Source organism: Excalfactoria chinensis, chromosome 26 (genome assembly GCF_039878825.1).
Source record: "Excalfactoria chinensis isolate bCotChi1 chromosome 26, bCotChi1.hap2, whole genome shotgun sequence".
Classification (NCBI taxonomy): domain Eukaryota; kingdom Metazoa; phylum Chordata; class Aves; order Galliformes; family Phasianidae; genus Excalfactoria; species Excalfactoria chinensis.
In genome coordinates this window covers 1,983,131-2,009,241 of record NC_092850.1, presented here as the reverse complement: position 1 = coordinate 2,009,241, position 26,111 = coordinate 1,983,131, and the positions used below count along the sequence as shown (strand labels likewise).

General features: G+C 48.9%; 2 protein-coding genes across 9 annotated transcripts; both read left to right on the top strand.

Moving 5' to 3' along the window:
* The first annotated feature begins 2,733 nt into the window (after nt 1-2,733).
* RANBP3 (RAN binding protein 3) lies at nt 2,734-21,998 on the top strand. Of its 8 annotated transcripts, none has more exons than XM_072357424.1 (18): nt 2,758-2,872; nt 7,595-7,650; nt 9,601-9,804; nt 12,038-12,074; nt 12,155-12,241; nt 13,735-13,806; nt 14,955-15,020; nt 15,174-15,266; nt 15,604-15,707; nt 16,155-16,274; nt 16,516-16,619; nt 17,059-17,137; nt 17,454-17,556; nt 18,101-18,210; nt 18,663-18,783; nt 19,243-19,385; nt 19,854-20,034; nt 20,611-21,998. In XM_072357424.1, the coding sequence occupies exons 1-18, from the start codon at nt 2,851-2,853 to the stop codon at nt 20,652-20,654; spliced, it is 1,746 nt and encodes a 581-aa protein (XP_072213525.1). In that variant the 5' UTR covers nt 2,758-2,850; the 3' UTR covers nt 20,655-21,998. The 8 variants fall into 8 exon arrangements, with proteins under 8 accessions (XP_072213526.1, XP_072213531.1, XP_072213530.1 ...); XM_072357423.1 differs by having other exon boundaries at nt 18,086-18,210; XM_072357425.1 differs by lacking the exon at nt 13,735-13,806 and having other exon boundaries at nt 2,734-2,872; nt 18,086-18,210.
* Nucleotides 21,999-22,281: 283 nt separating this feature from the next.
* GP1BA (glycoprotein Ib platelet subunit alpha) lies at nt 22,282-25,053 on the top strand. Its single transcript, XM_072357650.1, has 2 exons — nt 22,282-22,590; nt 22,769-25,053. The coding sequence occupies exons 1-2, from the start codon at nt 22,588-22,590 to the stop codon at nt 24,851-24,853; spliced, it is 2,088 nt and encodes a 695-aa protein (XP_072213751.1). The 5' UTR covers nt 22,282-22,587; the 3' UTR covers nt 24,854-25,053.
* The last annotated feature ends 1,058 nt before the right edge of the window (nt 25,054-26,111 follow it).

The following is a 26,111-nucleotide window of genomic DNA, read 5'->3' as shown; positions in this document are numbered from 1 at the left end:
CAGGAAGAAGAATAAGTATTTCCCAGCATTTGCAAGTCTTAGCACATTTCATACTTCCCCTGGCACAGGAGTCCTCTCCAGGTCTGGAATCTCCCGCACGGATAACAATGCCTTCATGCAAAATCAGTCAGCAAACCGAGCATTACCTTTACAGGGCCCTCACTGTGCCTTCATGCAATGCACCACCTGGAGTGAAGCTTCAGGAGGGCTCGGGCGGCAGCAGGGAGCCCAGCGTTGTCCAGAGGCCAACCTGTGCCTGCCAAGGCTGGACGGCAGCATTTGCAAACTCCCAGCTGTAGGAGAAGCCAGGCACCGAGCTGGGAGGGCAAGAAATCCTTTGGAGAGGAGCAGTTACCCACCAGCCCCACACGGCATCACGTCTGACTTGCTTCTTTTTCCTCCTCGTGACTTTGACTCTTGCTGGCCTCCAAGAGCGAGGCCGCGCTGCTGCCCTCCCCACCGGGCTGGAAGCCAGTGTGAGCGCAACTGCAAAACGCCAGATGAGCTCCTTCCTGAGCCTGAAAATTTAACTTAAATCAAATGCTGAATGAAATTCCCACAGTTGGGAACAATGTTTAGTGCTGGGTGAAAGCCTATGAGGGAACCTGCCTCAGTTACGTGGCTCTTTTCACACCTTGCATCATTTGCAGCCCTTGGGCAGTGCCTCCTGAGATCCTATTGCAGGAAGGTGCCACTTGGAATGAAAACAGAAATGCACACAACGAGAGATTTTCCACTAAATGCACAAAGTTGTGGTAAAAGTCACGATGGCCGATAACCTGCCGTTCGGAACGAACTACCGACGGCTGAGAAGGGAAGTTTCTGAGGCTCTGCGGAACGAAGTCCTGCTGCGCCACCTGGTGGTTGCGCTCAGAAGGATTCGGGCTGCTGTAAAAGATCCTCCTCCTTTTGTTGTGCTGGGGCTCCACCTGGTGCTGGTCACATCGCAGCCACAGACGAGGGCTCCGCGATGGCGTGTGGAGACCAGGTTCTGAGCTGGCCCAAGGGTGATGTGCCGATGGGCAGCGCCGTGTGCCGGCAGGAAACGGGGCCGTGTCCCTGAAAAGACGAATCCTGCTGTGGCTTCCCAGAGATGCCAGCAGCAGATCGGAGTGGCTGAGCGGTGTCCCTCTATGGAAGAGGGGCAGGAGAACAACCTGGCTTCTACACTGCCTGCCCAGCCTGCTCCTGCTCCAGAAACTTTGGCTTTGGGCAGAGCACACACCTGCCTGTATGGCCCATCATTAGCCCCTCAGATGTCCAGCATGGATGGCAAGACGTGCAGATCAGATCAAGTGCTAACACAACAGCTTCACACAGCACAGAGGTGGTCGTGGTTAATGCTTTGGGCCAGAACAGCCACTTCTGCTCTTCTTTGACTAGGGGTGAAGTGAACGTTGCAGTGGTGATGTCTGAGATGGTTCTGAACATTCAGTCATGGCAAAGGGATGGGGCAGATAAATGGGATGTGATGGAGGCAGAGCCTGAGCTCATCCAAATCACAGAGTGTCAGAAGAAAGCAAACCTTCAAACAGAGCAACAGTGAGTGAGGGAGGGAGAGCTGTGGAAAAAACATGTAGTTTGTCAAAGTCATGGTGACTTTTAGGCCACGTCCCTTTAGAAATGCTGACCTAACAATAGTACTAATCAGAAAGCACGGCATTTATAGTATCTTAATGGCGTGCACCCGAAATAGATTCTAGTTATATCAGCAAGTTGACAAGCTCGCAGGGTACAGATAACTCTGGTAATTAATTTCTAAAAGTCACAGGAACTGTGAAGTTGGTATGGGTGGAGTTTACTTCTTATTGAAGTCATAAAGTGCCAGAATCACATCTACTCTGCCATTATTATAGACTTACTTAGAGGTAAATCAAACCAGAATCTGGCCTCCAAACTCTGATAGCATTAAACTGTCAATTTGCCTCTCTTGTGTTAATGATACCGGAGAAGCAGGAGCTCTAATTAGAGCACGGATAGGGAGCACACTGTGACCTGCTGGTTCCTAAGGTCTAGAGTGTGACTTTCGGAGCTGAATTCCTGCTAAATCACAGCCCTGAACTGGGTCGCAGCGGGTCGCAGCTCGCACCGTGTCAGTGCCAGCGTTCAATAGGGAACCACAGCACAGCAGTGCAGGAGTTAAAGCTGCCCAACTCTTCATGCTAAGATCAACGCCTGCCACCTCCCACTGCTGTCAGCAGCTTCCAGGCTGTGGAACGCTCTGCGATGGATAAAGGCACCAGAACACCAGCTTACGTTCCCGATGTAATTACTGCTTTTTAGATGCTCACATAGCAGGTAATTATTCTCACACCGATTCGGGGCTGTTTGCCTCATTGCGGGCAGTGTCCGCTTTGGGACAGGCTCCAATTCCGCACCAACTGGAGCAAATTGAGCCGCACTGTGAACGTGTGGAAGTGCCGGTTCTCGTGCGATCAGACCCGACGGCGCCCACCCGGCCCCGCTGCTGTAGGGGAACTGCCCGCTGCCCCACGGCTGCAGTGCTGCGTTCGGAGCCTGGGGGTGCCTTGCTTGGACAGCGTCGTGCATCGTATAGAGGCAAGTTGGTTTAAGCAAGGAAAGAACGGTGGAACGCAATGAAAAGCTTCTACCGGCCAAACGGCACCGAGCTCCAACCGGCGCGACCGCCCCGAAACGGAACCACGCGCCACACCCCGGCCCGCCTCGCGCATGCGCGGAGACATCCGCCATCGAGCGCCCTCCTCCCCGCCTGGCCGGCCGTTCGCGCATGCGCCGAGCGGCCGTAAATTGGCGCACGCGCGTTGCGGCCCGCCGGTTGTGGAGCCGTCCGGCTGCGCGATGCATTTCGGGCGTGATTGAGGAAGTAAAATGGCGGACCTCGCGAACGAAGGTAGGCGGCCGCTGCTGTGCGCGGCGCTGCCGGGCCGGGCCCGGCTCCTGCCCGCCCCGCGTCCGTCCGAGTCGGGCCCCGCGATCCGCTCCCGGCCGCCCTCAGCGCAGCGCCTCCGTGCGGCCCCTCCGCGCCCCGGTCGTCGGGGGAGCGGCCGGACAAAGGCGGCGCCGCCGGGCCGCGCTGCGCTGCCCGCTCCGCCCGCGGGGCCTCCAGCCGGGCCGGGCCCGCCGGGTCCCTCACCGCCCGCCCTGCGCCGTCCCCGCGGGCGGAGAGCTGCCCCGAGCCGGGCCGCTGGGCCGTTGGGGCCTCGCTCGTACCGCTGCCGCTCCCTTGGCGCGGGGAGCCCCCGGGGCTGCTGTGTGCGGCCGGATGAGCGTAACAGGCGTTTCTTGGCTTAGAAACCTTGGGACTAAAGAGCTCTGAGGAGCTGAGAGGGCTGTGGGCTGTGGAGGTGTAGAGCGGGAGTTCGGCTCCGAGGGGAGCAGGCTGTGGCTTAAATGGCAGAGGTGTGTACAGCCCTGATGTTAACGTTAGACAGAAGGAAGTACCTACAGTAGGCACAACCTGTGGGCAGGATCCTGCCTGCAGCTGACCAGTGTTACACCAAAAGCACTGGGGGAATCTTACCATGCAGCACATGTGGGGCTGTTGGCTCCCAAACTGAAGAGGCGCAGTCAGTGCTCAGGGAGGCACAATAAGTAGTTGTGGGAGCAGCAGTAAAATACAGTGATTATTGGTGAGAAACTTGGTGACTGTGCAAGACTTCATAATGAATTCCCTTGTCTCGTGGTGTTGTTTTAGCACCAGAAGTTTAGGAATGGCTGTTGTGCTTCACGCGAGTCCTTCACTTCACTTCCCTCATCTGCAGATCTCTTTAGCTCACATCTACTTCCAGGGTTGTCATCCTTCATCCTTCCTCGTTATGTTTCTTCTCTCAAGAGTAACTTCCTTGAGGTTGAGCAGGGCCAGCTCAGTCCTGACTTACTGTTGGCTTGTTCTGATGTGGCTGGATGCATTTTCTGGTATTAGCTTTCTTTTCACCAGCTCCACTTCTGAAGTATCTGCTTTTTTGCACAGTAGTGCAGCAGCACGTGCTTATGGCAGTGGCATCCTTCTGCAGGAAGTCAGTGCATTCAGAAAGCTTTGTTTGCACTGTTTGTGCTCTCTGACATTTCAGTGATGCTCCGTGGTGCCTTTCATCACTTTCTCCTCATTTTTAGCACGTTCCTGTTAGGTTTTTCTGGGCCCGTGCGTGAATATTCTCTTTCCCCATATCTGGGTGTTTTCATTTGAATACATAAAACAGCCATTTCTGTACTAATGCTTGGATTTTCTTTAACTGGTTTCCTTCTTCCCATCTACTGAGAATAAGCTTCTTTATTTTTTCCCCGTTCCTGACGTCTAACATTTGCTTTATGTCAAGTAGCTGAAATGAAACTACCTAAAGCAGAGGGAAACCTGCTGATGGCACCAGGGTTTGGGAGATGAAATAACACCTTATCTGCCAACACAAGAGGTTTGTGCTTTAAAAATGGTATGAAACTTTCTAATTACTCCTAGGTATGTAAGAGGCACTCTGTGTTCCCATACCAGCTGTGGCAGCGCTTTGTAGAAGTTGCCCGCTTGTTCATGTGATCAGAGACAAAAAGGGTTTGAAGATTAACCAGTTGTCACATGCTTTACGTCTTGAATGCAGAGTCCTCAAAGTGAGGTAGAAGTATCTAGAAGTATACTTTTTTTTCCCCTTTTCCCCCACCATCCTGTTGTAATTTATATTCACCATGACTTCATTGGTGAACTCTGGGTATGAATGATCCAGTGTCATTAAGTATGATCGGACTTTGCTTGTGGGGTCTTTTTCAGTGATCAGCTGTTGGCTTCGTAGCTTTCTTCTTGCTTTCAGTCTATTCATAGCTATTGGAAAAGAAGAGTCTTGTTTTGTTATCTGCCCCTTTGGAGTTCTATAAAACACAAATGCCCAGGTCTCTTGTTTATCTTATCCTTCTGGCCTGATTGTTCTGCGTTGGTTAACTAGGAGCAGTCTGTGTGTGTGATTGTGTTCTCAGATCAGATATTGTCTGCTTACCTGCGTTCTTTTCCTTTGTAAGCTGCTGCCATCAAATATTCTTCAGCTGACACCACTGAAACCAAAAGTTCCACCACTTTTCTCTGCCATACTGTAGTATAAAGAGAACACCTGCAGTTATTTCCAGGCCTGATGCCATATGGGCTTCTATACGTGTATAATTCAGCTGCTATTTCATAGTTGATTTCAGTGGTACCAGAGCAGGCAGGAAGAGCGGATTGCGTGGTGAGGAAGTGAGGTATGCTGAGAAGATGGCTACAAACATATAACCAATATAACCAGCACTTCGTTCTGTTTGCAACATCCTTCTTTTTTTGCCCATTGTTTTTATTTTCCAGATTTTTTGAATACTCCTTTTTGCCCAAATCTGATGGAAGAGTAAAGAAAACCTCCCGAAATATCTACATAGCCATTTTTTCCTTCTGTCTGTAGTGTGCTGATCTTACATCAAGCCTTAACAAGGATGCATGTTGCTGCTTCCTCATAGCCCATTCTGTAGGGATCCCCCCAGCCTTCTTTTCACCCCCCCCTTGTGCTCTTTTTTAGGCGATTGTCAGCTGGTTTTGTTGTTCATTTGTGTGTTGGCTTTACATCATTTTGGTGCTCATCCTGCTCCCACCAACTGAGCTGGGGGAATGGAGCTCCATAAGGAAGTATTTGCCGTGCTGTAGGTGCCTTCCAGAATGGGTTCGTAAAGGGACACGATTCTGATATTTGTGCACTCAGAATATCCGTTGGGCTTTTCAGTCATGGGGCACTTTGTGCTGCAGTGAAGGCTGAAATCCTTGTATTTCAGAAACCATGCCCAGCCCCTGTGGCTGTGTGGATGTCAGCTGTCGGAGGGGTAAAATGAGGTCATGTTTTGTCTGGTTGGAGGGAACGTGGCTGACCTTGTAGCCTCTGAAACAGCTGTATGTAGTCACGCATCAGAGTGAAAGAAATAAAAATCTCATTTAATAGAATACGTGATTGAAGATGTGGTACCTCTGAGCAATTGAGGTAGCAGCCCATGATTTGGTTTCCAAGGCCTGTGAAGCAAGGTGATAGTGTGTCTGTGTATGTGTGGTAGTACATAAGGCGTATTTGGTAGCTGTTTTGCTGTATGTAAACCTTCCCATGCCTGGTGGAATGGAAGCACACTAAACATGGAAGTGTGGCTTGTGCTTGCACTGGTCACTCATCCAGTAAATCCTTTTCAGCACAGCAGAGGGTGAGATCAGTCTAGGAGAAGAAGAGAAGTGAGGCAGGACGCATCACCTCTGTGGTGGTAATGACTGGGAAAAGCACTTGGGAGGAAGGGAAGGAAGAGAAATGAAGCAGTTCTTGAGTCTAGAATGTCAGTGCAGTGGTTCTGCAGCGTGGGTTCGGTTTGAGGCAGATGTTGGAATAACAGGGAATGTCCTACAAGGGATTGGTTTTGTCCTGTTTACTGAAAGGCAGTATGGAAAGGGACTTGTGCAGAGTCCCAGTGCTTTCACAAGGGAAGCATCAAATACTGCCTCCAGTTAATGTGATGTGTATGTAAATGCATTCGGGCAGAATAACACTTGTGTTCTGGGTTTTAATTTTTAACAAGTGAGGCAGTGAGTGCCCCATGGAAGTAACGTTCTGTCTTCCTGCCTTTGCTGGCAGTGCTTCCTCAGAAAAGCTCAGAAAATGTGCAGTGTTTTCTGAAGGTCACATCAGGAAACGCAGTGCTCAGCTCTTGCCTTGGGCTGGAATGAAGCGAGCTCTTCCATGCGGTCTTGGTGCAGAACTCAGAAAGGACATGAAGTGAAGGATGTCCTTTATGTAACTACCAACACTGCTTGTGTTTTTCACTATAAAGAGCAGCCCTCTTGTGCTTCTCAGCGAGGTGAGTCTGTATGAGTAACGCAGTCATGCCTTTAAAGGCTTTATGTATGTGGAACAGAAATTGAATTAAGCACACAAAATTGGTTAACCTATAAAAAAAAATAGTGCTGATTTAGTGCAAGGAACCTTCTGAAAGCATCCTCTGCTAAACAGCTGTGTAACGTTGTAACAGGGCACTCCCGTGTCCCCAGCAGTGTTGTTTTCTGGGTCCATGGTGAAGAACGAGCCTGCTGCAATGGTGAGCACAGCTGTTGTTCCTGTAATTGTCATTAATTAATATTGAAATACTCTAAATGCTTTTTTTCATCACCTTGAAGGGAAGGGTCTTAAGTTGTAAGCTCTATCCACTAATAGTGTAAAGCATTTCCCCTCGTCCTGTGTGTCTTATCTACTGCATTGGTGCAATACTCTGGGAAAGGAAAAGCTTTTGCTGGCAGAACTTACATGTGCTCAAGAATTACACTCTCAGCAAAGAGCCTCTTGCTGCTGATGTACTCACATAGGATGGAAGGACTGTTCTGAAATAGATCTGGGGAGAACAGTGAGTCTGTGCAGCTTTTGGGTATCAGTCAGTTGTATTTCTGTTCTTAATACACTTCTACCCTTTGAAGATCTTTGTAATAATTACGCCTTGCTGGGAACCAGTTGAAACAAGTTGTGTAACTGAAATGTAACTGTATCCTTGAAGTTTTTTCTGTAGAAGCTTCATAGACTGTGATGCTGTCATATTAGTTAATAATTAATATGGTTGGAAAAAACAACAGTTTTTCTTTTTGCAGAAAAACCTGCCATTGCTCCACCTGTCTTTGTATTTCAGAAGGATAAAGCACAGAAGGTAAGGTGATGTTGGTATGTATATTATTGCTGTTCGTCCTGTAGCCCTAATTCATGTTTCTTGGTGAGCAGTCATTTGAGTTTTGTTCTGAAGGTGAAGGTGGACAACAGAGCATTAACACTATAACGAGGCACAGGGTGAAGCAGAGGGATGCAAGTGGGGAGAGGGATGATGAAGATGCCACAAGGTGGGTAGCTCTTCAGACAGAAAGCAGACCAAGTTGAGGAGAGAAACTATCATCTTCAAAACTGTACCTTGAAAGGAACAGGTGGCCAAGGAGTGCCTGTGGTTTTCTCATGCAAAAACTTAATTCTGATAATAGAGCAAAGAAAGAAATCCCACTGTCTAGCGTATTGCTTTTCACATCAGTGTATTTGTATATCGTATATCCTTGTGTAGTAAGCTATGATGTCTGATTTCTTTGGTAATCCCTCTACCCATGTGTGCCTGTTCCCCGCCTTTGGATCTGAAGCAGCAGTGTTGAGGTAAGAGCTGTGCCACAGTCTGGTGGCACCTGGACCCTGGTGACAGTTATCTTACCCCAAGGTTGGTCTGGTCCATATACAAGGATGATCTACTTTGAACTTGCAATGTCTTTGGAAGTTTGGCTCTGCTCACTACTGGCAGATGGGGTAGAAGCTTAAATGCCAAAACACTTTGTGTTTGAGGATTGGGATCCTGACTGGATCAGGTTAACCCAAGCTGATTGCTGCCAGAGGGCTGTGGACAATGGATCTGTGTACACGTGGGGACTGGTGGCAAGTGGTGACTGGGGTCTGCCTTGGGACCACTGCTCTTCAGCATCTTCATAACATAGAAGTGGGATCGATGTACCCTATGCAAGTCTGCTGATGGCACCAAGTTGAGTGGTGTGGGTAGTGCAACAGAAGGAAGGGGTGCCATCTGGAGGGACCTGGGCAGGCTCAGAAAGTGTAAGGCCAAGTGCAAGGTGCTGTACCTGGGTCAGAGCAGTGCTGGATGTGTGTACAGACTGGGAGAAGAACTCACTGAGAAAAGCACTGCAGAGAAGGACTTGAGGGTCCTGGTGGATGAAAAGCCAGACATGAGGCAGCAGTGTGTGCTTGCAGCCCAGAAGGCTGATGGTATCCTGAACACCATCAACAGAGGGGTGGCAGCAGACAGGAAGGGGACTGTCCCTTCTGCTCTGCCCTCATGAGGCCCTGTGAGTAGTACTGCATCCGGTCCTGGGGTGCCCAGCACAAGGAGGATGTGGAGGGGACATGCAGCACGAGCTGTGAGAGAAAGTGGCATCTCTGGTGCTTACAGAATTGCTTTGGTAGTTTGCTGTTTGTTTGGAAGTTGAAAGGTTTGTGGCAGAAATGGGAACACAGCAAATGCCAACTCCCAGTACTGTGCACTGGGTATTCCATCATCTGCCTTGAAGTAGGTGTGCTTACTACTTAATGTGCAAAATAAAACATTGCTGTTGCTTTTCAGGGTATTCACGCTCATGTAAAAGGGGAGGATATTGTCCTGTGTGGGTGTTACAACAACATCCTTAGTGTGGATAACTCTGCGATCAACCTCACTCTCTCTCTCAGACATGGTCAGAAGAACCAGCAGAGTACAATTAGCTGTGGGTACTGTCTAATTGCTGTCTGTGGACCAGGGGCTAAAGCAGCTAGTTGCCCGAGCAGCCTGAAGAGCAGCTGAGCCTTGTGGGTGCAGGAGGGCTCCTCTGATTGGTGCTGCAGCAGTTCTTCCAAGCACTTCATTTACCCCAGCTGGTGTTCCCTATGGGGAGGGAAGCTAATTCAGTCAGCAGGGCCTAGCATATCTTAACTGAAGCCTCAGCAGCAAGCAATTCCTTCTGCCAGGCCATTAAAACAGGGTAATTTAGGAAGGGATTAGTAGGTCCTCTCACTGGGACAGCTGCTCCATTGGGTGGCACCTTTGCATTGAAGGGACATTGTCTTTTTTTACTCCCAGTCCCCTGCAGAGCAAAAAGCTTTATTGGATTCAGGTGAGGACCCTCAGGGAGAGGTTGAGCCCCCCCACCATGCTCTGGGTCACAAAGAACCAGCTGAGGAGTGTGACCCTGACCTTCCTGCTCCTGCTGTGGCCTCAGCCAGTGATACCCCGAGTTCTGCTGCTGCAGCCCAGCTTGCTCCTATTCAACAGGAACTGGCAGGGGTAAGTGCAAATCTGCTGAGGGGATGGAGGACACATCCCTTCTGCTAGGAGTCTGTTACTGTTAAATGTAGGCAGCTTAGCTTGCTTGGTCTAGCTCCGATCTCCTTAGTCCTCTCTAAGCATTGTTTCAGTTGGTAGAAATGAAGATCACTTGATCTTCCTAATGGGCAGAATGGCAGGAGGTGCGTCAAGGATGAATTCGAGTTTACTGTGTCAACTGAGCGTTTCCTGAGGGTTCGTGTGGATGAGTGAGGAGCAGCTGTATGTGAGGTGGTGCCTCATAGCAGTTGGAGGAGGATCCTTCATTCCTTCTCGGCCAGAATGCTGTGACTTGACCAAGTGAGTGGCTGATGCTGTTTGGTTGTGAGCTGCAGCTTGTTATGCTAACCAGTGATGTTCTTAGCAGGTTGACAGCACCAAGGAGGATGCTAAAGCAGAATTTTGAATTTAAGTACTTGATAAAGCTCTCGGTAATACCAGTATAAGCTATTTCTGCTAATGGTGCAGGTAAACACTTTTGGAAAGATGAGCTGACTGGAGGACTGCTACCTGCAGCCTTTCAGAGCAGTTTTAACATTAAGCTTATCCTTTCTGCTTGGTGAGCCGTGGCTTCCTGGTGCAGGTGAGTCTGCATTCCTCATTGTGACTGCACATGCTGGGTGTGTTTCATAGAGTTCTGCCTATGAGGGCTACTCCACGTGGGACGTGTGCTTCTTTTCCTTGTCCGGGGTGGGCCTTTTTTGGCCCAATTCAGAATGAATAACGCTCACGAGGTACCAAACAGGGAGAGACAAAGGCTGCCAGACTTGCTGAAGTTGCCATAGGCTCATGTCTATTAGACTGTAGCACCTGCAGTGCATGTAGTGGCCCAGAAACAGGGTGAGGAAGCAGTGGGTGTAAGGGTGCAGTGATGTCGCTTGAGCACATGGTGATTAATCTGCATTCGCTTCCACTCTTACAAGGCAGCTGGGTGCCTGTAGAAAAGGTAATTTGGTTAATGAGGGATGTGTCAAGACTGCAGAAGCTGCTATTGAGAAATATTTATAACTTTTTTCTAGCTGGATTTCTAGGTAGGGGAAGGGAGTAAGGAAGCTCTTACACTGGGTGAGCAAATGGGGTCAGATCAGGGATTACGGGTTTGTCTCACAGCTCCTGATTTCCAACAGCTGAGTAGAGTGAAGTCATTTGGGTCACTGTAATGGTTCTGTGTGAGCTGGTCCTGGCTTTCAGTTCTGTTGTGTAGCTTACGTCTGTAAAAACAGTGCTGTGAAGTCCAACTGATAGCCTGCAAAAGGGGGCCTGAAACATGTCCCTGGGGCAGAGGTGTCCTGACTGGTGAGTGCCCACCTGATGGAGTGAGTGTTGCCTGCAAGTGTTTTTGTAACAGCAAAGACCAGGGATGTGCCTTTTGCTGGAAGCAAGTATTAAAAAATAATAATTCTAATAATACTATATTCTTAAAATAATACTATATTCTTGATGCTTTAGTATCATTTAACAGTTTTAGGTGGTTTTGGAACTTGGGGGGAAGAGTCTTGTTGATTTTCTGCACATGCAGATGTGCAGTTTGATGCAGGTTGGTGTATCTGCTTTCTATACAAAACAGCTTTTTTCTGACTTTGAACACTGGTTGCTAAAATAGAAGATATTGTGGGTTTTCCACTTTAGCTTTCAGGAAAGTAGTGTTTGTTGGCAACAGGAGTGCCTATGAAAGCCATATTTCAGTAATGTGGATTACTTGGTGAGTTACGTGGGGATGGTGTGGACAACAAACGCAATATTACTGCATTGGATTGACGGATGAGTGTTGGAATGGGAAAACTATTCCTAAAACTGCAAATAGCTCTTAATTCCTTACTGAGATTTCAAAGCTACGTGACTGGGATGCTGGTAAAGTCACTGTACTCTTCTGTCATCTTAAAACAGAAAACTGTATTGCATAGGTAAAGGTGAATGTATGTGGGTAGATGTTGTAGTGAGAAGGTGGTGATGCTGCTCCATTTGCCTCCTGCAGCACGTGGGATTCCTTGTGGGCAGTTCTGTGGGAACAGGGAAGTGATGTAGAAATCCTCAGAAGATGTGAAAGCTCAAATACCTCATATTGTGGCAAAGGGCAGCCTGTGATGCTGCTTGCTTTTCCTTCTGGTGCTTTGGAATTGATATCGTAGGCTGTCTCTCCAACACTGGTGTTTTGTTGGAGGAACTGATAACTGTCCCTGTCCTCTGATTTCAGAGATCAGCAGATGGATCAAGTCCAGAAGATGGAGATGGTAAGAAATGTGACTGTAAACTTGAGAAGTGCTGGTAGATAAATAGAATTCCAAAAATAATCTTGTTTTTTTTTCTACAGAATCTGATCGAGAAGATGGGAATTATTGTCCGCCTGTGAAGCGCGAGAGAACTTCATCCTTAACACAGTTCCCTCCTTCTCAGTCAGGTAAATGTTAATTATTACTGTACTGTATGAGCTGGGTTTCCTATTTCCGTTTTCTCCGAGTCACACCAGCAGTCTTATTACTGCCTGCTTTGCTTTACCTTGAATGACCACAGCAGCCACATACTGACTTCCCTATGATCTGTGATAGCAAATTTAATCAAGCTCAACAGATTTTGATGCACAAACTTGTATGTTTTCATACACTTGCACCAGTTGGAGTTTCTAATGTTATGCTGTTCAATGGAAGAATTTTACCAGATATCTTTTTGTTTGTGACAAGTCATGATAAAATCACCTCTCGGAGAATTTGCATAAATTTTGTTCTGTGCTGTCAGACAAAATCTAATCTCAGCTTGCACTCAAGTTCCCTTCATCAGTTCCTTTTCTCATTCCTCCTCAAGAGGAGAGAATTCAGTGCATTTCAGTGGTGTTCTCACCTGGCACTTGCAAGAGATGCAGATCACTATGAAGGGCACAGATAAGTTCTTCTAGTTCATATACACTGGAGTGGTCTGGTGTGACAGACACACAGTTGAGGATTATCTAAACTGAGATACTGTGGTGCTTAAGGCAGACCTGAGTCCATTCTTGGTCATCTTGGCTGGGAAATTCTATGATTGTGATCATGGATGCAGGTGAGTATTTTCCCAGGACTTCCTTTTTTACATTTCTAAAAGCAAGAGTTATGTTTCCCCTTTCCCAGTCAGTTCCAGTTGGGAACTTCCCTGGACTGCCACAGCTTCTCAAACAGAATGGAGAGTGGCTCACCAACTTCATCCACCAGTTACCTCAGGGGCACTTGGGTGAATCTCAGCAGGTCTCATAGACCTGTGTATATTCAGGTTACTTGGATGGTCTCAAATCTGATTTTTGTCCAACAGCAGGAAGTTACTTGTTCTACCAGTCTGTGCCTTTGCCTTCTGTGGCCTGGGCAGTGTGGTGTGAAGACTGAGGCAAAGACATCTCCGCATACCTTGTTCTTCATATTCCAATTACCAGGTGGTGTTCCCATTTCCTCTGGACAGGACCTATATGAGATATGGGGAGACACAGAGTAGTCATGACTTGGAAATCATCTCTCCACTCGTGGATTACCAGCTTGGATTCTCTTTCTGGCTCCCATAGGTTGTGCAGTGATAGCAGATCTTTGAGATCCACTTCAGCAATTGGCTGTTATTTCTTTCATATCTCAAATCATGTCACAAAGGAACCTTGTGAGATCTCTTTTGATTTGTAATTCAGGATAGAATTCAAACTAGGAACACTGTTTGTCTTCCCTCCTGGCAGTGAATGTTGCTGTTACAGGAGAAACTAAGCTGCAAGGATCTGCTTATTTTTGTATCTGTAATACTATTCTAGTGTAGAAAGAAACTAAACAAAAACCATAACAAAGTAAAGCAAATTATCAGAAACACTGTTTGTTTTGGGAAAGGAACTTATAATCAAGAGTGGCATACCCAGCTTCTTTTATTTTTCTTTTTACTTGACAACAGTAACAAAGAACAATGTCTTTATGCCATCAAGCTTCTGTGAACCTTCTGCAGGCAATTCTGACTCAGAGCCGGGTGAGTTTCCCTGTTTTTCCCTCGTTTTTCCTCAGCAGAGTGCTGAGTATCACAGTTCAGAATACTCTGAAGGCACTTCTGAAGCCAGATCCAATCTTGGACCATGGAAGTCTTCAATTTTTTCTTACTTGTTTCGTTGCTTTTTCTCATACTTGCCTGAGTTGATAACAAATATCAAAACTCATAAATGCTTTGGGAGTGGTGGAGTGCAACACCATTCTATTCCCATCTGTTAACATCAAGGTGAAACTTCAGGGATGTGTCATTTTTTGACCCAAGTTTCTTTTTCTCTGGAATAAGTCAAATCATCCATAGCCAATGGCTGTGATTACGTTGAACCATGAGTTCTGAACCTGGTGTTCACTCTACTGCTTCATCTGTTGTTGATCACATCATCTGTTGTTCCATCAGCTTGTTGTATTGGTGCCACTGTTTTCATCTGGTACTTAATGAGCGTAAGGATAATGAAGTACATGAGGGTACTGAGATGGTCGCCATTTCCAAGTGCAGCTGCTACCCCCCCTTAAAGATAGCATTTAGTGATTACATCTTTCAGGTTTTTGGGGAAATTGATGTATTAGTAGTTGGGGATTTATGCACTTTTTGAAATGCAGGTATTTCCATGGGTGTTTTGTCTAAATGCTCCATCTCCAGTAAGTACGACTGTAGGAATTTTTCACCTTCACACTAGGAAAGTGTAAGATGGCAGCTAATGCAATTATATGAAATTAATGAAACAATTTTTACTTAGCTTGTGATATTTAACAGTTTGTGCCTGATAGCATCTGTCATCTCCATCCTGCTTTTGATGATTGTCATTCTTTTTGTAGTATGATTCTCACAATCTATGCTAGGAGGAACTCCATTTCTCTTGTGAAAATGCTGTTTTGTGCTTCTCCTGAAAACTAATTTTGAATAATTGAACAACTCGTTTCTTTCTTAATGCATGTCTGCTCTGATGATCACTGGGAATGTCAGCTTCACCCGGAGGAAGGGATCTTGTTTGGAAATCTCATTATGATTTTGCTTTGGGTATTTACAAAGCTTGTGGCTTGTCACAATGGGAACAGCACGAGCACTTTGTGACTGTCTTAAAGTAGGTTATACACGTTGTATTTTACAGCTATCTTTTTTTGTTTTGCTTCTAGAGGAAAAGAGCAGTGGATTCCGGTTAAAACCACCCATCCTTATTCATGGTCAAGCTCCTAGTGCAGGTAAGTTCAGTGTTTCCTGCAGAAGTAGAATGAAACAATAGTAGTTCTGACACTTTTAATGTACTTTGGAGTTTTCGGATGTATGTTGTAATTGGAACATGGCAACTACGTGACAGCTCCTCATAGCTCTCAAAAAAACTTTTCCACTTGCAGGTCTCCCAAGCCAGAAACCGAAGGAACAGCAGCGAAGTGTGCTCCGTCCTGCAGTCCTACAGGCACCACAGCCAAAAGCTTTCTCACAGATGGGTAAATAAAGCTTTTTATTTGATGTCATAGATTGGATTCTACAGTGGACTCAAATACTGGAGTACAGATTTACAGTAGGAGTTCAGTATGTGTGTAGCTAAATCAGCCAAAGAGGAGCCCTGAAGTACAAGATTTGGTGGAGTTGGCTTGCTTGCCATTGTGTGTGTTGAAGCCCGTGCAGTATTTCTACAGACTGTAACATTCTGCTGGACCTGTTACATACATTTTGAATTCTGCTGCTGCAACAGCATGTCATTTGCTATAGAGAATTGTTACTTCCTTTAGGATGCTCTAAACATCTAGAAAATTAATGTCAGCTTCTTATTTCTTGTTGCAGTTCTGAGCAGTGGGACCAATGGTGTAAATATCCCACCAGATTCTGCAGCAACATCAGAATCACTAAGTAATGCAACACTGAAAAGCTCTGACTCAGAAGACAAGGTGAGTTGGAGAAGGATTTAAAGGACACTAAGTTTGTCAGAACTTAAATATTCTCTGAATAGAATCTGTTCATGTGAGTGCAGGTCAGTGATGATGCTCTACTTATCTGTATTATGTACTTCAGGAGTAATAGTAGGTTTTATGCCGTCCCAGTAGCACACTGTGGCTTTTCTTACTTGCTAAATCAAGAACTGTAGCACAATCTTGATGAGTTAAAATGCCATAGGCAAACCAGAATGGTTTTATTAGTCATCTTGGCTCTGCAGAGAATAATATTTATTTTTCTGTTGTTTCCCATTCTTTAGTGAGGTCTCTGACAGATTTTTGCCAACATCATCTTTAAAACCAGACCAGGGAGATGGACTCTTTTCTTTTTTTTTTTTTTCTTGCTTGAAGCAAGTTGTCTTAATCATTAATCAGTCAAATATTTTCAATTTATTTCCCTAGGCAGGAGAATGTCAGAAGAAAGAGTCCAACAGTACTTCAGATGATGACAGTGGTGAGAAGGCAGAATTAAATGCACAGCAAGCGTTTGTATTTGGGCAAAACTTAAGAGATAGAGTTAAGGTAAGTACATACTCATTATCTTGATTAAGTTAATGTATTTAAGTGAGGATAAAACACAGTGGAGCTGATCGTTTGTAGGCACTGTTTTCTAAGTTGTTTAAAACAACTGCATAATGGACTTAAAACCACTGTGTGTGTGAAGCCAGCAGCTGTGTGTGCAGCTTGGCTGTTCAGTAGAAGACTGAGAACCAGAAGACTCTGGTTTGTAGTTAAACTGTCCTAACAGATATTATTTTTGTAGCTGGGAGATGAAGGTGATGAAACTGCTGATGTGCAGAATGCTGGCCTTCCAACATCAGACACACCTTCTGCAACAAATTATTTCCTACAGTACATCAGTTCCAGGTGAGACTACGGAGAATCCCATAGGGTAGTTGTCTAAATAGAATCATGCAATCATAGAATGGCCAGGGTTGAAAAGGACCGCAGTGCTCTTCTCTTTTCAATCCCCTGCTGTGTGCAGGATTGCCAACCAGCAGCCCAGGCTGCCCAGAGCCACATCCAGCCTGGCCTTGAATGCCTGCAGGGATGGGGCATCCACAGCCTCCTTGGGCAACCTGTTCCAGTGTGTCACCACCCTCTGGGTGGAAAAACTTCCTCCTAATATTTAACGTAAACCTCCCCCACTGCAGGTCTTTATTTCTGCTCTTCTCCTGGCTGTCTCTGAAAATTGACCTGAGAATGTGTAGTACTTGGAGTTTGCTCTGCTCACTTTCAGAGGAATTTTATCAGTAGAGGATAAATATGTTTTACTGACTTACAGAAACATTTTTTTCCCTTCCAGTATAGAGAACTCTACAAACAGTGCAGATGCATCAAGCAACAAGTTTGTTTTCGGACAGAACATGAGTGAACGAGTCCTAGTGAGTATCCACTGCTTGTGAAACATTGCCATCTTCTGTGCAGCTTCTGCTATAGGTTCTCACTCAGGAAACATGTTGCAAAAGGGAAGCCCTTTATTCTGTGCATTCATAACTACCTCACCTGTTTTCCAGTTCCTTGCCCTGAGGTTGTAATGCGGCTCTTGATGTGAAAGCAGTGTCATTGGGATGATTCTTGTATGTGGTTTACAAACAGCAGTGTCATCCCTCAGTAAATCATCACTAGTCTTATTAGCTTTGCAGAACATCAGTGTCTGCTTTCCTCTTCTGTTTATCTCATTTTCCTTTTTTGTGATAGAGTCCACCAAAATCAAATGAAGGCAGCACAGAGAGTAATAAGGAGAATGCTGCTGCAGAGTCTGGGTCTGAATCATCTTCTCAGGAAGCCACACCAGAGAAAGGTAAAAGCCAAAGCAATGTTTAGGAACGGTAGTTAAGCCTTGGTATCCTGTTACTTTGTTTAAAAAAGTAAATGTTGCTTTTATTGTTGAATCTAACCAGAGATAGAGCCTTTTGGGGTGGGGTTGATGTATTGGATGCTATAGATTGTCTTCATTTTTAATATATAACGTGTACAGGCTATGCTATCTTTCATGGGTTTTCTGCAGCAATGTGGTTGAATTCAGCAATGAAAGCAGCAAGTGTGAGCAGGACAGATACTTTGGCCCTACACAGTGTGGCAAACTATTTGTAACAAAACCTTGTTGTACTTCTGGTAATTGAACACTCAAATCAGATGCGTGTTGTGTATGTGCACCGAATGTGGTGTTGGAACTGAGAACTGTTTGCTGGATTCCCGGGTTTCTGGGGCTCCTTGCAGTTCTGTTGCCATCTTCTGTGGTTTTTCTCTGGATTGGGGTGTACCTGTGAGACCTTAGAAGCACCGTGTGACGGATTGTTCTCAAAATAAACTTTCAAAATGTTGTTCAGCTAATAATATTTCAGAGTCCCTGGCTGAGTCTGCTGCAGCCTATACGAAAGCAACAGCAAGAAAGTGTTTGTTAGCGAAGGTGGAAGTAATTACTGGGGAGGAAGCAGAAAGTAACGTTCTACAGGTAAGAAACTCATGCAGAGGATCTGTGAGATTGTGGGGGTGACTTTGAGCATCCAGGGAACACACACCACCCCATTCCCAGCTGCTCAGCCACTTTCTCCATCTCTAATGTGCTTTCAGATGTTACAGTGCAGGGCTGAGGTATTTACTAATGGATCCTCACTCAATTCTTCATTTCCTCTTTCCAAAGATGGGAGCAGGGCAGAAAGGGAGCTTGCACCCTGTCTGAACGTCATTCTTGCTTTTCATTTTTGAATGCAGGCATTCTTTAAGAATATCTGCCTTCATAAAAGCCTTACAATATCTGCATAATTTGAGGGTCTGTTGCAAAGGACATGATGACATGTCTACAAGCAGTTTGAAATCCCAGTATGAAATTGGATTGTCTGAATATGATGAAATATAAAACTGCTTCAGTCAAGCGCTGTGCCACAGAGATGTTTTCTGTTACAGATTCAGTGCAAGCTGTTTGTATTTGATAAAAACTCTCAGTCTTGGGTGGAAAGAGGTCGAGGGCTTCTGAGGCTCAATGACATGGCTTCAACAGATGATGGGACGTTACAATCTCGACTGGGTAAGAGAAACCAGGGACCAGTACCATCCAGTTTGTTTTAGCTACAGCAGCTTAAAGTGAAATTTGGGCCTTTTCTCTCACCTGATGACCATCTAGTCCAAAGAGAATATATGAAAATCTCTTCCTATTCTAACAAATGCATTCTGCTTGCTTGCTTTTTCCCCTAAAAGTGAGCTCCGCTTACCAACCAAAATGTTTGACTGGAAATTTATGGGGACCTTCAATGTGAGCTTTCAGCTCTCCAGGACCGGGGTGCCTGTGGGTCTGGGTCTTTCTGAATGGTGCACAATGGTTTGGACTGGTAGGATTGTGCACTGGCCTGAGGTCATCAACTCCGATCCATTTAAAAAAAACACTCCATTAAAAAAAACTCCATTAAAAAAAACAAAAAGCCATCTTGGCTGCTCTGAGCTCCCAGTTGCCTTTTTCCACCTAACCCATCTCATGTGTTTGCTTTAGTGATGAGGACTCAAGGAAGCCTCAGGTTAATCCTAAACACCAAGCTCTGGGCTCAGATGCAGATTGACAAAGCCAGTGAAAAGAGCATCCGGATCACCGCCATGGATACAGAGGACCAGGGGGTTAAAGTCTTTCTTATATCAGTGAGTACAGTTGTCATTTACACCACAGTATCCCTACTCAATAGGCACTGCCTGCATTGCAGTTGAAGTAACACTTGTGCAGATGCAGAGGTGGTAGATGTGACAGGATGGGCTTATGTGGGAGCAATGTGTTAGGACATAGGGTAGCCATCTCACCGAGTTAAAGCTAATTTGGGGTGATGGTGATAGCAGTTATGGTGAGGAATTCACTGATGTGAAAACTGAGCTTCATCATATGCAGAAGGGAGCTCTTTCAAATAGATAATGATGTTCACAGAATGCTTTGTCTGACAGCTCTAAAGTCACTCTTTTTAAAGCTGTATAGTGACCATAAGCTTTGGAGAGTAAAAGAAAATATGAGGAAGTTGTGCCAAAACAGAAGTAGGCCTTACTGTGGTGTATTGAGTGTTTCGTTCTGGTGCAAGGAATTACAACTCTTTTCTTGTTGCTGAATATTGAAAACCACAGGCGAGCTCTAAGGACACAGGGCAGCTGTTTGCTGCGCTGCACCACCGGATCTTGGCGTTACGGAGCAGAGTGGAACAAGAGCAAGAGGTCAAGAATGTGGCACCAGAGCCAGAAGTAACACAATCAAATGAGGAGGACAGCGATGACGATGTCCTTGCACCTTCAGGATCAGTAGGAAGCGGTAAGCAAGAGAGAGGTGCCATTGACAACCAAAAGCAAACATCAGTGCTGATTGCTGAATAGAGTGCTGTCTGCAAAGCAGGGGATTCCTGGAAGGAGTGGGAGGAGTAAAACTGTTTCATGGTTTGCAAAGAGGCTGTAGTGTAATGAAGCACTGCTTAGCAGTTTGAGGGAAGGCTTCTCTCTCCTGACCTTGGGCCATCTGTACCTTGTCTTCCTATGGCTCAGTACAGCCCTTTCTTTTCCTCCACGATCAGAACTCCATCCTGGTTCACTGCAGGAGGAACAATTGTAAAGCAGGATTGGGTATGAAAAAATAGCAGTGTGGATTTGGAGAGGCTGGAAATGTAATTGTGGGCTCTGGGTGCTTCTGGGATCCCAAAGCCGGGTTGGTCAAGAGCAGGAAGTTCTGCAGTGGGTGGAACTTAATCAGCAGAAGAAATGTGAACTGAGGGGAGGAAAGCAGCATTCTCATCTGTCAGTGAGATGCCAACTCTGAGCCATGGTGGGCGTCTCCAGTGGGGTCTTAGTTTGAGTCAGGAAATGGAGTGTGTGACGCAGCTCCTGTCTGTTTCAGGTCCCAGCGATGAGCGTGACGGGCAGAACGCCGGCAGCACATAGCAGACGTGAGCCCCCTGCTTGCAAGGCTGCTACGAACACCATCTTGCAGGCATCTCTCTCTGGACCCCCCAGGCCAGCTCTTGTTTCAGGCAGTGTTGAAGGCTCCAGGACTTAAGAACTGTGCATCCCCGTTCTGTTGGTTTGGTTTCTTGGTCTGGATCAGTAGATTCCACACACACACAAAACAGCAGACTTGGAAACTACCTGAATGTGGTTTGGGACGTGAGAAAGCTCATCATATTGATGAGCCAAAAAAGAAAACACAAACAAAACCAAACACTTCCCCTCTTCCTTGTAATTGAGATGGCACATTACAGCTTGTCACGGCTTTTCATTGGGACCCTGTGACTGTTTCTTCAGTAGTTCATTTTTTGCAGGCCTCCGAGACGGAACTTTCTGACATGGTTCCAACAGGAATTTGGCTTTTTTAACCCCAGTTTCTCCCGTCAGAGTCTCTGCCACCCACAGGGAGACCGCATCCCTGCACCCATGGACTGCCCTGCTGGCTTCGTGCTCCTCTGGGACAGCAGATGGGGCAGCTGAGGTTGTGTGCTGAATCCTGAGGTAGGTGGTGGGCGATGCTGTTCCCTGCCCTGTGAACAGAGAGAGACCTCGCTGTGGGATTCACCTGAGAAGCTTTTCTTTTTTTTAACGTTGTTAATAAGAGACTCTGAAGTCCACCGGACGTTTTGCTAACTCTTCTTTCTTCCCATTTCATCATTATTTGGGGGGTTTATATTGTGGTGATAACGTTTATATTTTATTTTAGTTTTTTCAATAAGATGCTCTTGTGTGTTGAACGTGAAACCATTGTTTTGTACTGTTCTTTTCTGTTAATATTTAAGGGAGAGCTAAGCCACTCTATATCATAGATGTTGCATACAGGTTTTTCTTAGCAAATTCTCTGTTTCCGTGGCTGCAACTAAGCACAGGGAGGCGTACAGGTGGCACCTGCAGAAAGGTGGATGAGCAAACAGCTGTTAGCCCTCTGGAGAACCAACGAGGCTCATGTGATGAGCTTGCTCAGCCATTAAAACAAACCCATTGCAAAGCAGCTCTCATTGAATGGCTTGATTCAACAAGCCATGTAAGCACTTGCCTGACTGAACTACATGTGAACCATCTGACTGAGGTCAATGCAACTATTCCTGCTTCGAGCCAAGTCGTTTTTAATGATCTTGCTGAATTAACAGCCTTAATAGAAAAATTAACTTTTAACCCTTCCTGCCCCTCTCCTGTTCCTGAAGTCTTGCAGCATGAAGAATAAGGTGACATTGCCGGCTTTGAGCAGTTTGGGCTGAAGGATGTTGTGTTCTGTTCCACCCCAATAAAAGCCAGAATGTGTTTCCCTGTGTGTAATTCCGAGCTGCTCCTGCTGCAGGTGGAACCCACGTGTGGTCTCAGTGCTTCCTCTCTGTGGGGTGAGAGTTGGGATGGGTGGCCATTCTTCCTCCTGGACTGCATGAAAGGGTTACTTTCCTTTCTGCAGACACATTGCAGGCTGGACAATGGGCCGTGTGTCTCTGCAGGCCCTTAGCAATGCTTGTTGTGGGGAGCGCTGCAACCTGGGCAGAGCTGCAGAGGAGCTGCCTGAGGCAGGGAAGGGCGCATCCCTGTGCAAGGGACTCGTCCCGGGGCTGGAAGGGACGCGGCCGTTGGGGCGTGAAGCACGGGCTGCTCTGCGTGCGACCCTCAGCCCTTTGCGCTGCAGAAGCGAGAAGTGGCCGGGCTGGTCTGCAGCAGGATGAGGCTTTTCCAAGGAGCCGTGGCGGCGCAATGAGACGGGAGGTGGTGCCGAGGCGCAGCGGATGAGCCCGGCTCCTTCGGAGACCACAGTTTCCTTCCGAGCGGCTGTGGGTGCTGATACGGGGCCGGTCCAGCCTCTGCTGCCAGAAAGGAGGCGAAGCAGCCGGAGAGCGGACGGCGCGGGGTCATGGTGAGCGCAGGGAGCGGCGGCCCTTGTGCTGCGGGTGCTTGGGGTCGGGGCGTTGAGGTGCTCGGGGTGCTTGTGCTGCGGGTGCTGCTCGGGGTTGTGGTGCTGCTCGGGGTTGGTTGTGGTGCTCGGGCCGTCTCAGTGCCGGCCCGCAGCGCACACAGCTCGGCTCTCCCCGCAGGCCGTGCGGTTCCCCGCTCTGCTCCCGCTGATCCTCGCAGCCCTGCAGCCCACGGCCGTCCCCGCGGAGCCGCCCTGCCCGTGGGAGATGAACAAGGTGAAGGACATCGTGGAGGTGAACTGCACCGGGCGGGATCTCGGCGCGGTGCCCGCCGGGCTGCCCGAGGACACGGGCATCCTGCTGCTCAACGCCAACCGCCTGCCGTCCGTCTCCACCGCCGCCTTCCGGCCGCTGCCCGCCCTGCAGGACCTCGACCTGTCCGACAACGGCCTGCGGGCCGTGCACGCCGAGGTGCCGCTGCCGAGCCTGAAGGAGCTGCTGCTGTCCCGCAACGCGCTGGAGGCGCTGCCCGCCCTGCAGGGTCTGCCCGCGCTCACCCGCCTGGCCCTGGCTCACAACCGGCTTCAGGCTCTGCCCCCCGCGGCCTTCGGCGCCGTGCCGCTGCTGCAGGACCTGGACCTGCGGGGCAACGCGCTGCGGACGCTCCCCGAGGACGCCTTCGCGGAGCTGCGGGCGCTGAAGGACTTGGATCTGTCAGACAACGCCCTGGAGGAGCTCCCCGGCGGGCTGCTGCGGGACCTGGAGCGGCTGGAGACGCTGTGGCTGTCGGGGAACCGGCTCCGCGCGCTGCCCGCCGGCTTCTTCCCCGAGGGGCACCTCTTCGCCTACGTCTTCCTCACCGACAACCCCTGGCGCTGCGACTGCGACCTGCTCTACCTGCGCTCCTGGATCCTGAACAACCAGGGCAGCGTCTACGAGCCCGAGCGCGGCCTGGGGAAGCTGAAGGTGGAGCTGGCCCCGGAGAAGGTGCTGTGCCTCGGCCCCCCCGAGCACCAGCTGAAGCCCATCATCCGCTTCAAGCCCAACTGCGGCCACGTGGGGGATGCGGAAGAGGAAGACTATGACTACTATGATGAGGAACGGACCCCTGTAACCTCCCCTGGGAACTCCTTGCCCCCAACGTATCCACCCAGCTCCGAAGCGCCCACCACGGCCCCGCGCGCTCTTACTCAGCCCCCTCCCACATCCATCAGTCCCCCCCTCTCCACCTTCGCTGGCCCCAGTCTCACCCCAACCTCTTCCCTTACCAGCCCTGCACGCACCGCAGCTTCCAGCTCCACCCCTCCTGCATCTGCCAGTTCCACCATCACCCCCCCCAGCACCGTGCAGCCCCCTCAGCCCCCCAGCACTGCCCCTGTTGGTGGCTCTGCTCCCCCCAGCTCCACGCACAGCCCTGTCTCTCTGCCACCTGCTCCCAGCACCAGCAGCCATCCTCAGAGCCCCCTCACCTCCCGCGCTCTCACGACGCCCATTGAAGCACTTTCTGCCGGTCCCTCAGCGCTGCCTTCCCCCACCAGCCCACAGGGCACTTCAGCCACATCTTCACCTGCTGCTCTGCTGGTCCCCAGCGCCACGCTGTCCATTCACACCCCTACGCTGCCCGCTCCCCTGGACCCCTCACGCATCCCCCACCCATCCCCCCCACCCCCACCTCCCCTGCTCTGCCCGTGCTCAACTCCAGCACAGCCTCCATCCGTGCTGCACTCACAGACGGGTGTGAAGGGTTTGCGCTGGGAGCACCGGGTGCTCAGCCACTGCTGCCTCCTGCGCTGGCTGCTCTCCCTGGCCTGCTTGGCTCTGCTGCTCCTGTCCGTGCTGCCTTTAGCTTGCTGCCTGGCGTGGATGTGTCTGACAAGCCAACACGACTTGCTGCAGGCCCAAGAGATGCAGCATCCACTGCTGAGGTGGGAGAATTCAGCAGAAAGTCACACCACGCATCTCAGCATCTTCCGAAGCCCCCAGCAGCGCTCCACCTTCTGCACCACCAAGGAAGTCGAGCTGTGCCCTGAAGTTGCCACATCCTGCACTTACTGCACAATTAAAGACCTGGGGGTGCAGCGCTGCCCTCCTGCAAAGTCCTTCTGCACCACGAAGGAGCTGTGGATCCACCACAGCCCTGTGAATGCTTCACCCAGTCCTTTCCCCACGGAGCTGACGGCCACAAAGCCCAGCTCACTGCGGAGCCCTTCTGCTTACAGCCTGGACAGGGAGGTCGGGGCGGAATACGCTGCCAGCACCTTGTAAATGCTCCTGTACCTTCAGAGGGGAAATGGGGCTCCTGGCTCCGGCTCACATCTCCCTGCTACACAACAGGAAGATCTCAGCGCAGAAAGGGAAGGCGTCCAGCTCCGTGTCCTGGCACTGCTCTCATTCATTGTGGTTTCTGGGCTGTGTGGCTGGGGTAGGAGTTGTCCTAAGGCAGAGCTTGGGGCCGAAATGTCAGCTTTTGGGGTCGGTGTGCAAAAGCAGAGCTGGCTTTTTCACTGTGTGCTGACTGCTTCTGCTCAAATGGCGCACACAGATGCATCGCACTTCCAGCTCAGTCACGTTATCACAGAATCACACAATAAATATTTTCTTTGTCTGGACTCCAGACGTGGCTGGTTCCATTTCAACCTGCAGCAATGCTGAGTGCAGCTGATGGCAAATTGTTGTCAGTGCTCGGAACTACAGAGACCAGAGGAAACATCCGCTCAGATGCAGCTTCCTGACCCAGAGAAGAAGAAGAGCTGGAGGATTTGAGATAGGAAGCACAGCGTCAGCCTTGGCTTCTGCCCCAAACGTTTGGCCCTTGGGGAGCCCCATTGCAGCCGCACAGAACCTGGTGAAGAGCTGCACATTTTCTCCACATCTCTTGGGGTTTTTTGGACCCGTTTGGAATTTGGGGTTTTCCTGGAACCATCCCGAGGGCTCCTGAAATGCAGCAGGAGAAACTTCCTTGCGGGTCCCTCCTCCTGCCCAGCAGCTGGGTGCCGTTCATTCCTCGCTGCTTCCAGCCATTCTGGGGCCATTTCCAGGTGCTGAGAGCTCTTTTTTTTTTGGCTCTCTGGAGTTCCTCAGTTAAACCCTTCTGAGCAGAGGCTGCCACTTGATGGTGGTGGAGCGGTGCTGTGGTTCCAGCAGTGATGGGTGGACATGAAAGCCCAGCGCACAGCACTGCTTTGATGGGGACAGCTGGGCCGGAGCAGGGCAGCTGCCCTCCCTCTGTCCTCACTGCCCACCCGAGTGCTCAGGGAAAGGTCAGAGAGGAGGGAGCCGCTGCCACCCTCACCAGCACCGGGGTCCCTTGTCAGCTGCTGAAAGCTGTGCTAATAGGCACCAAGGGATGGAGCCTCGTGATGCAGACAGCTGCAGTGCCTATGTTTAGGGGAGAACTGCTGCGGAGGTCACCGAGGGAGGCAGAGGAGCAGATCTGGACCCGTGGTGGGAGGGGAGAGGAGGGGGCTGGGTGGGGACGGGGGGAAGAGATGCGCCTGTTTCTCCCCATCCAACTCTATTTCAA

Coding starts and splice junctions, on each gene's coding strand:
- RANBP3 (XM_072357423.1), top strand. CDS start 2,851: ATGGCGGACCTCGCGAACGAAG. Junction 18,784..19,242: donor GACGTTACAATCTCGACTGG/GTAAGAGAAACC, acceptor TGTTTGCTTTAG/TGATGAGGACTCAAGGAAGC. Junction 20,035..20,610: donor TTCAGGATCAGTAGGAAGCG/GTAAGCAAGAGA, acceptor TGTCTGTTTCAG/GTCCCAGCGATGAGCGTGAC.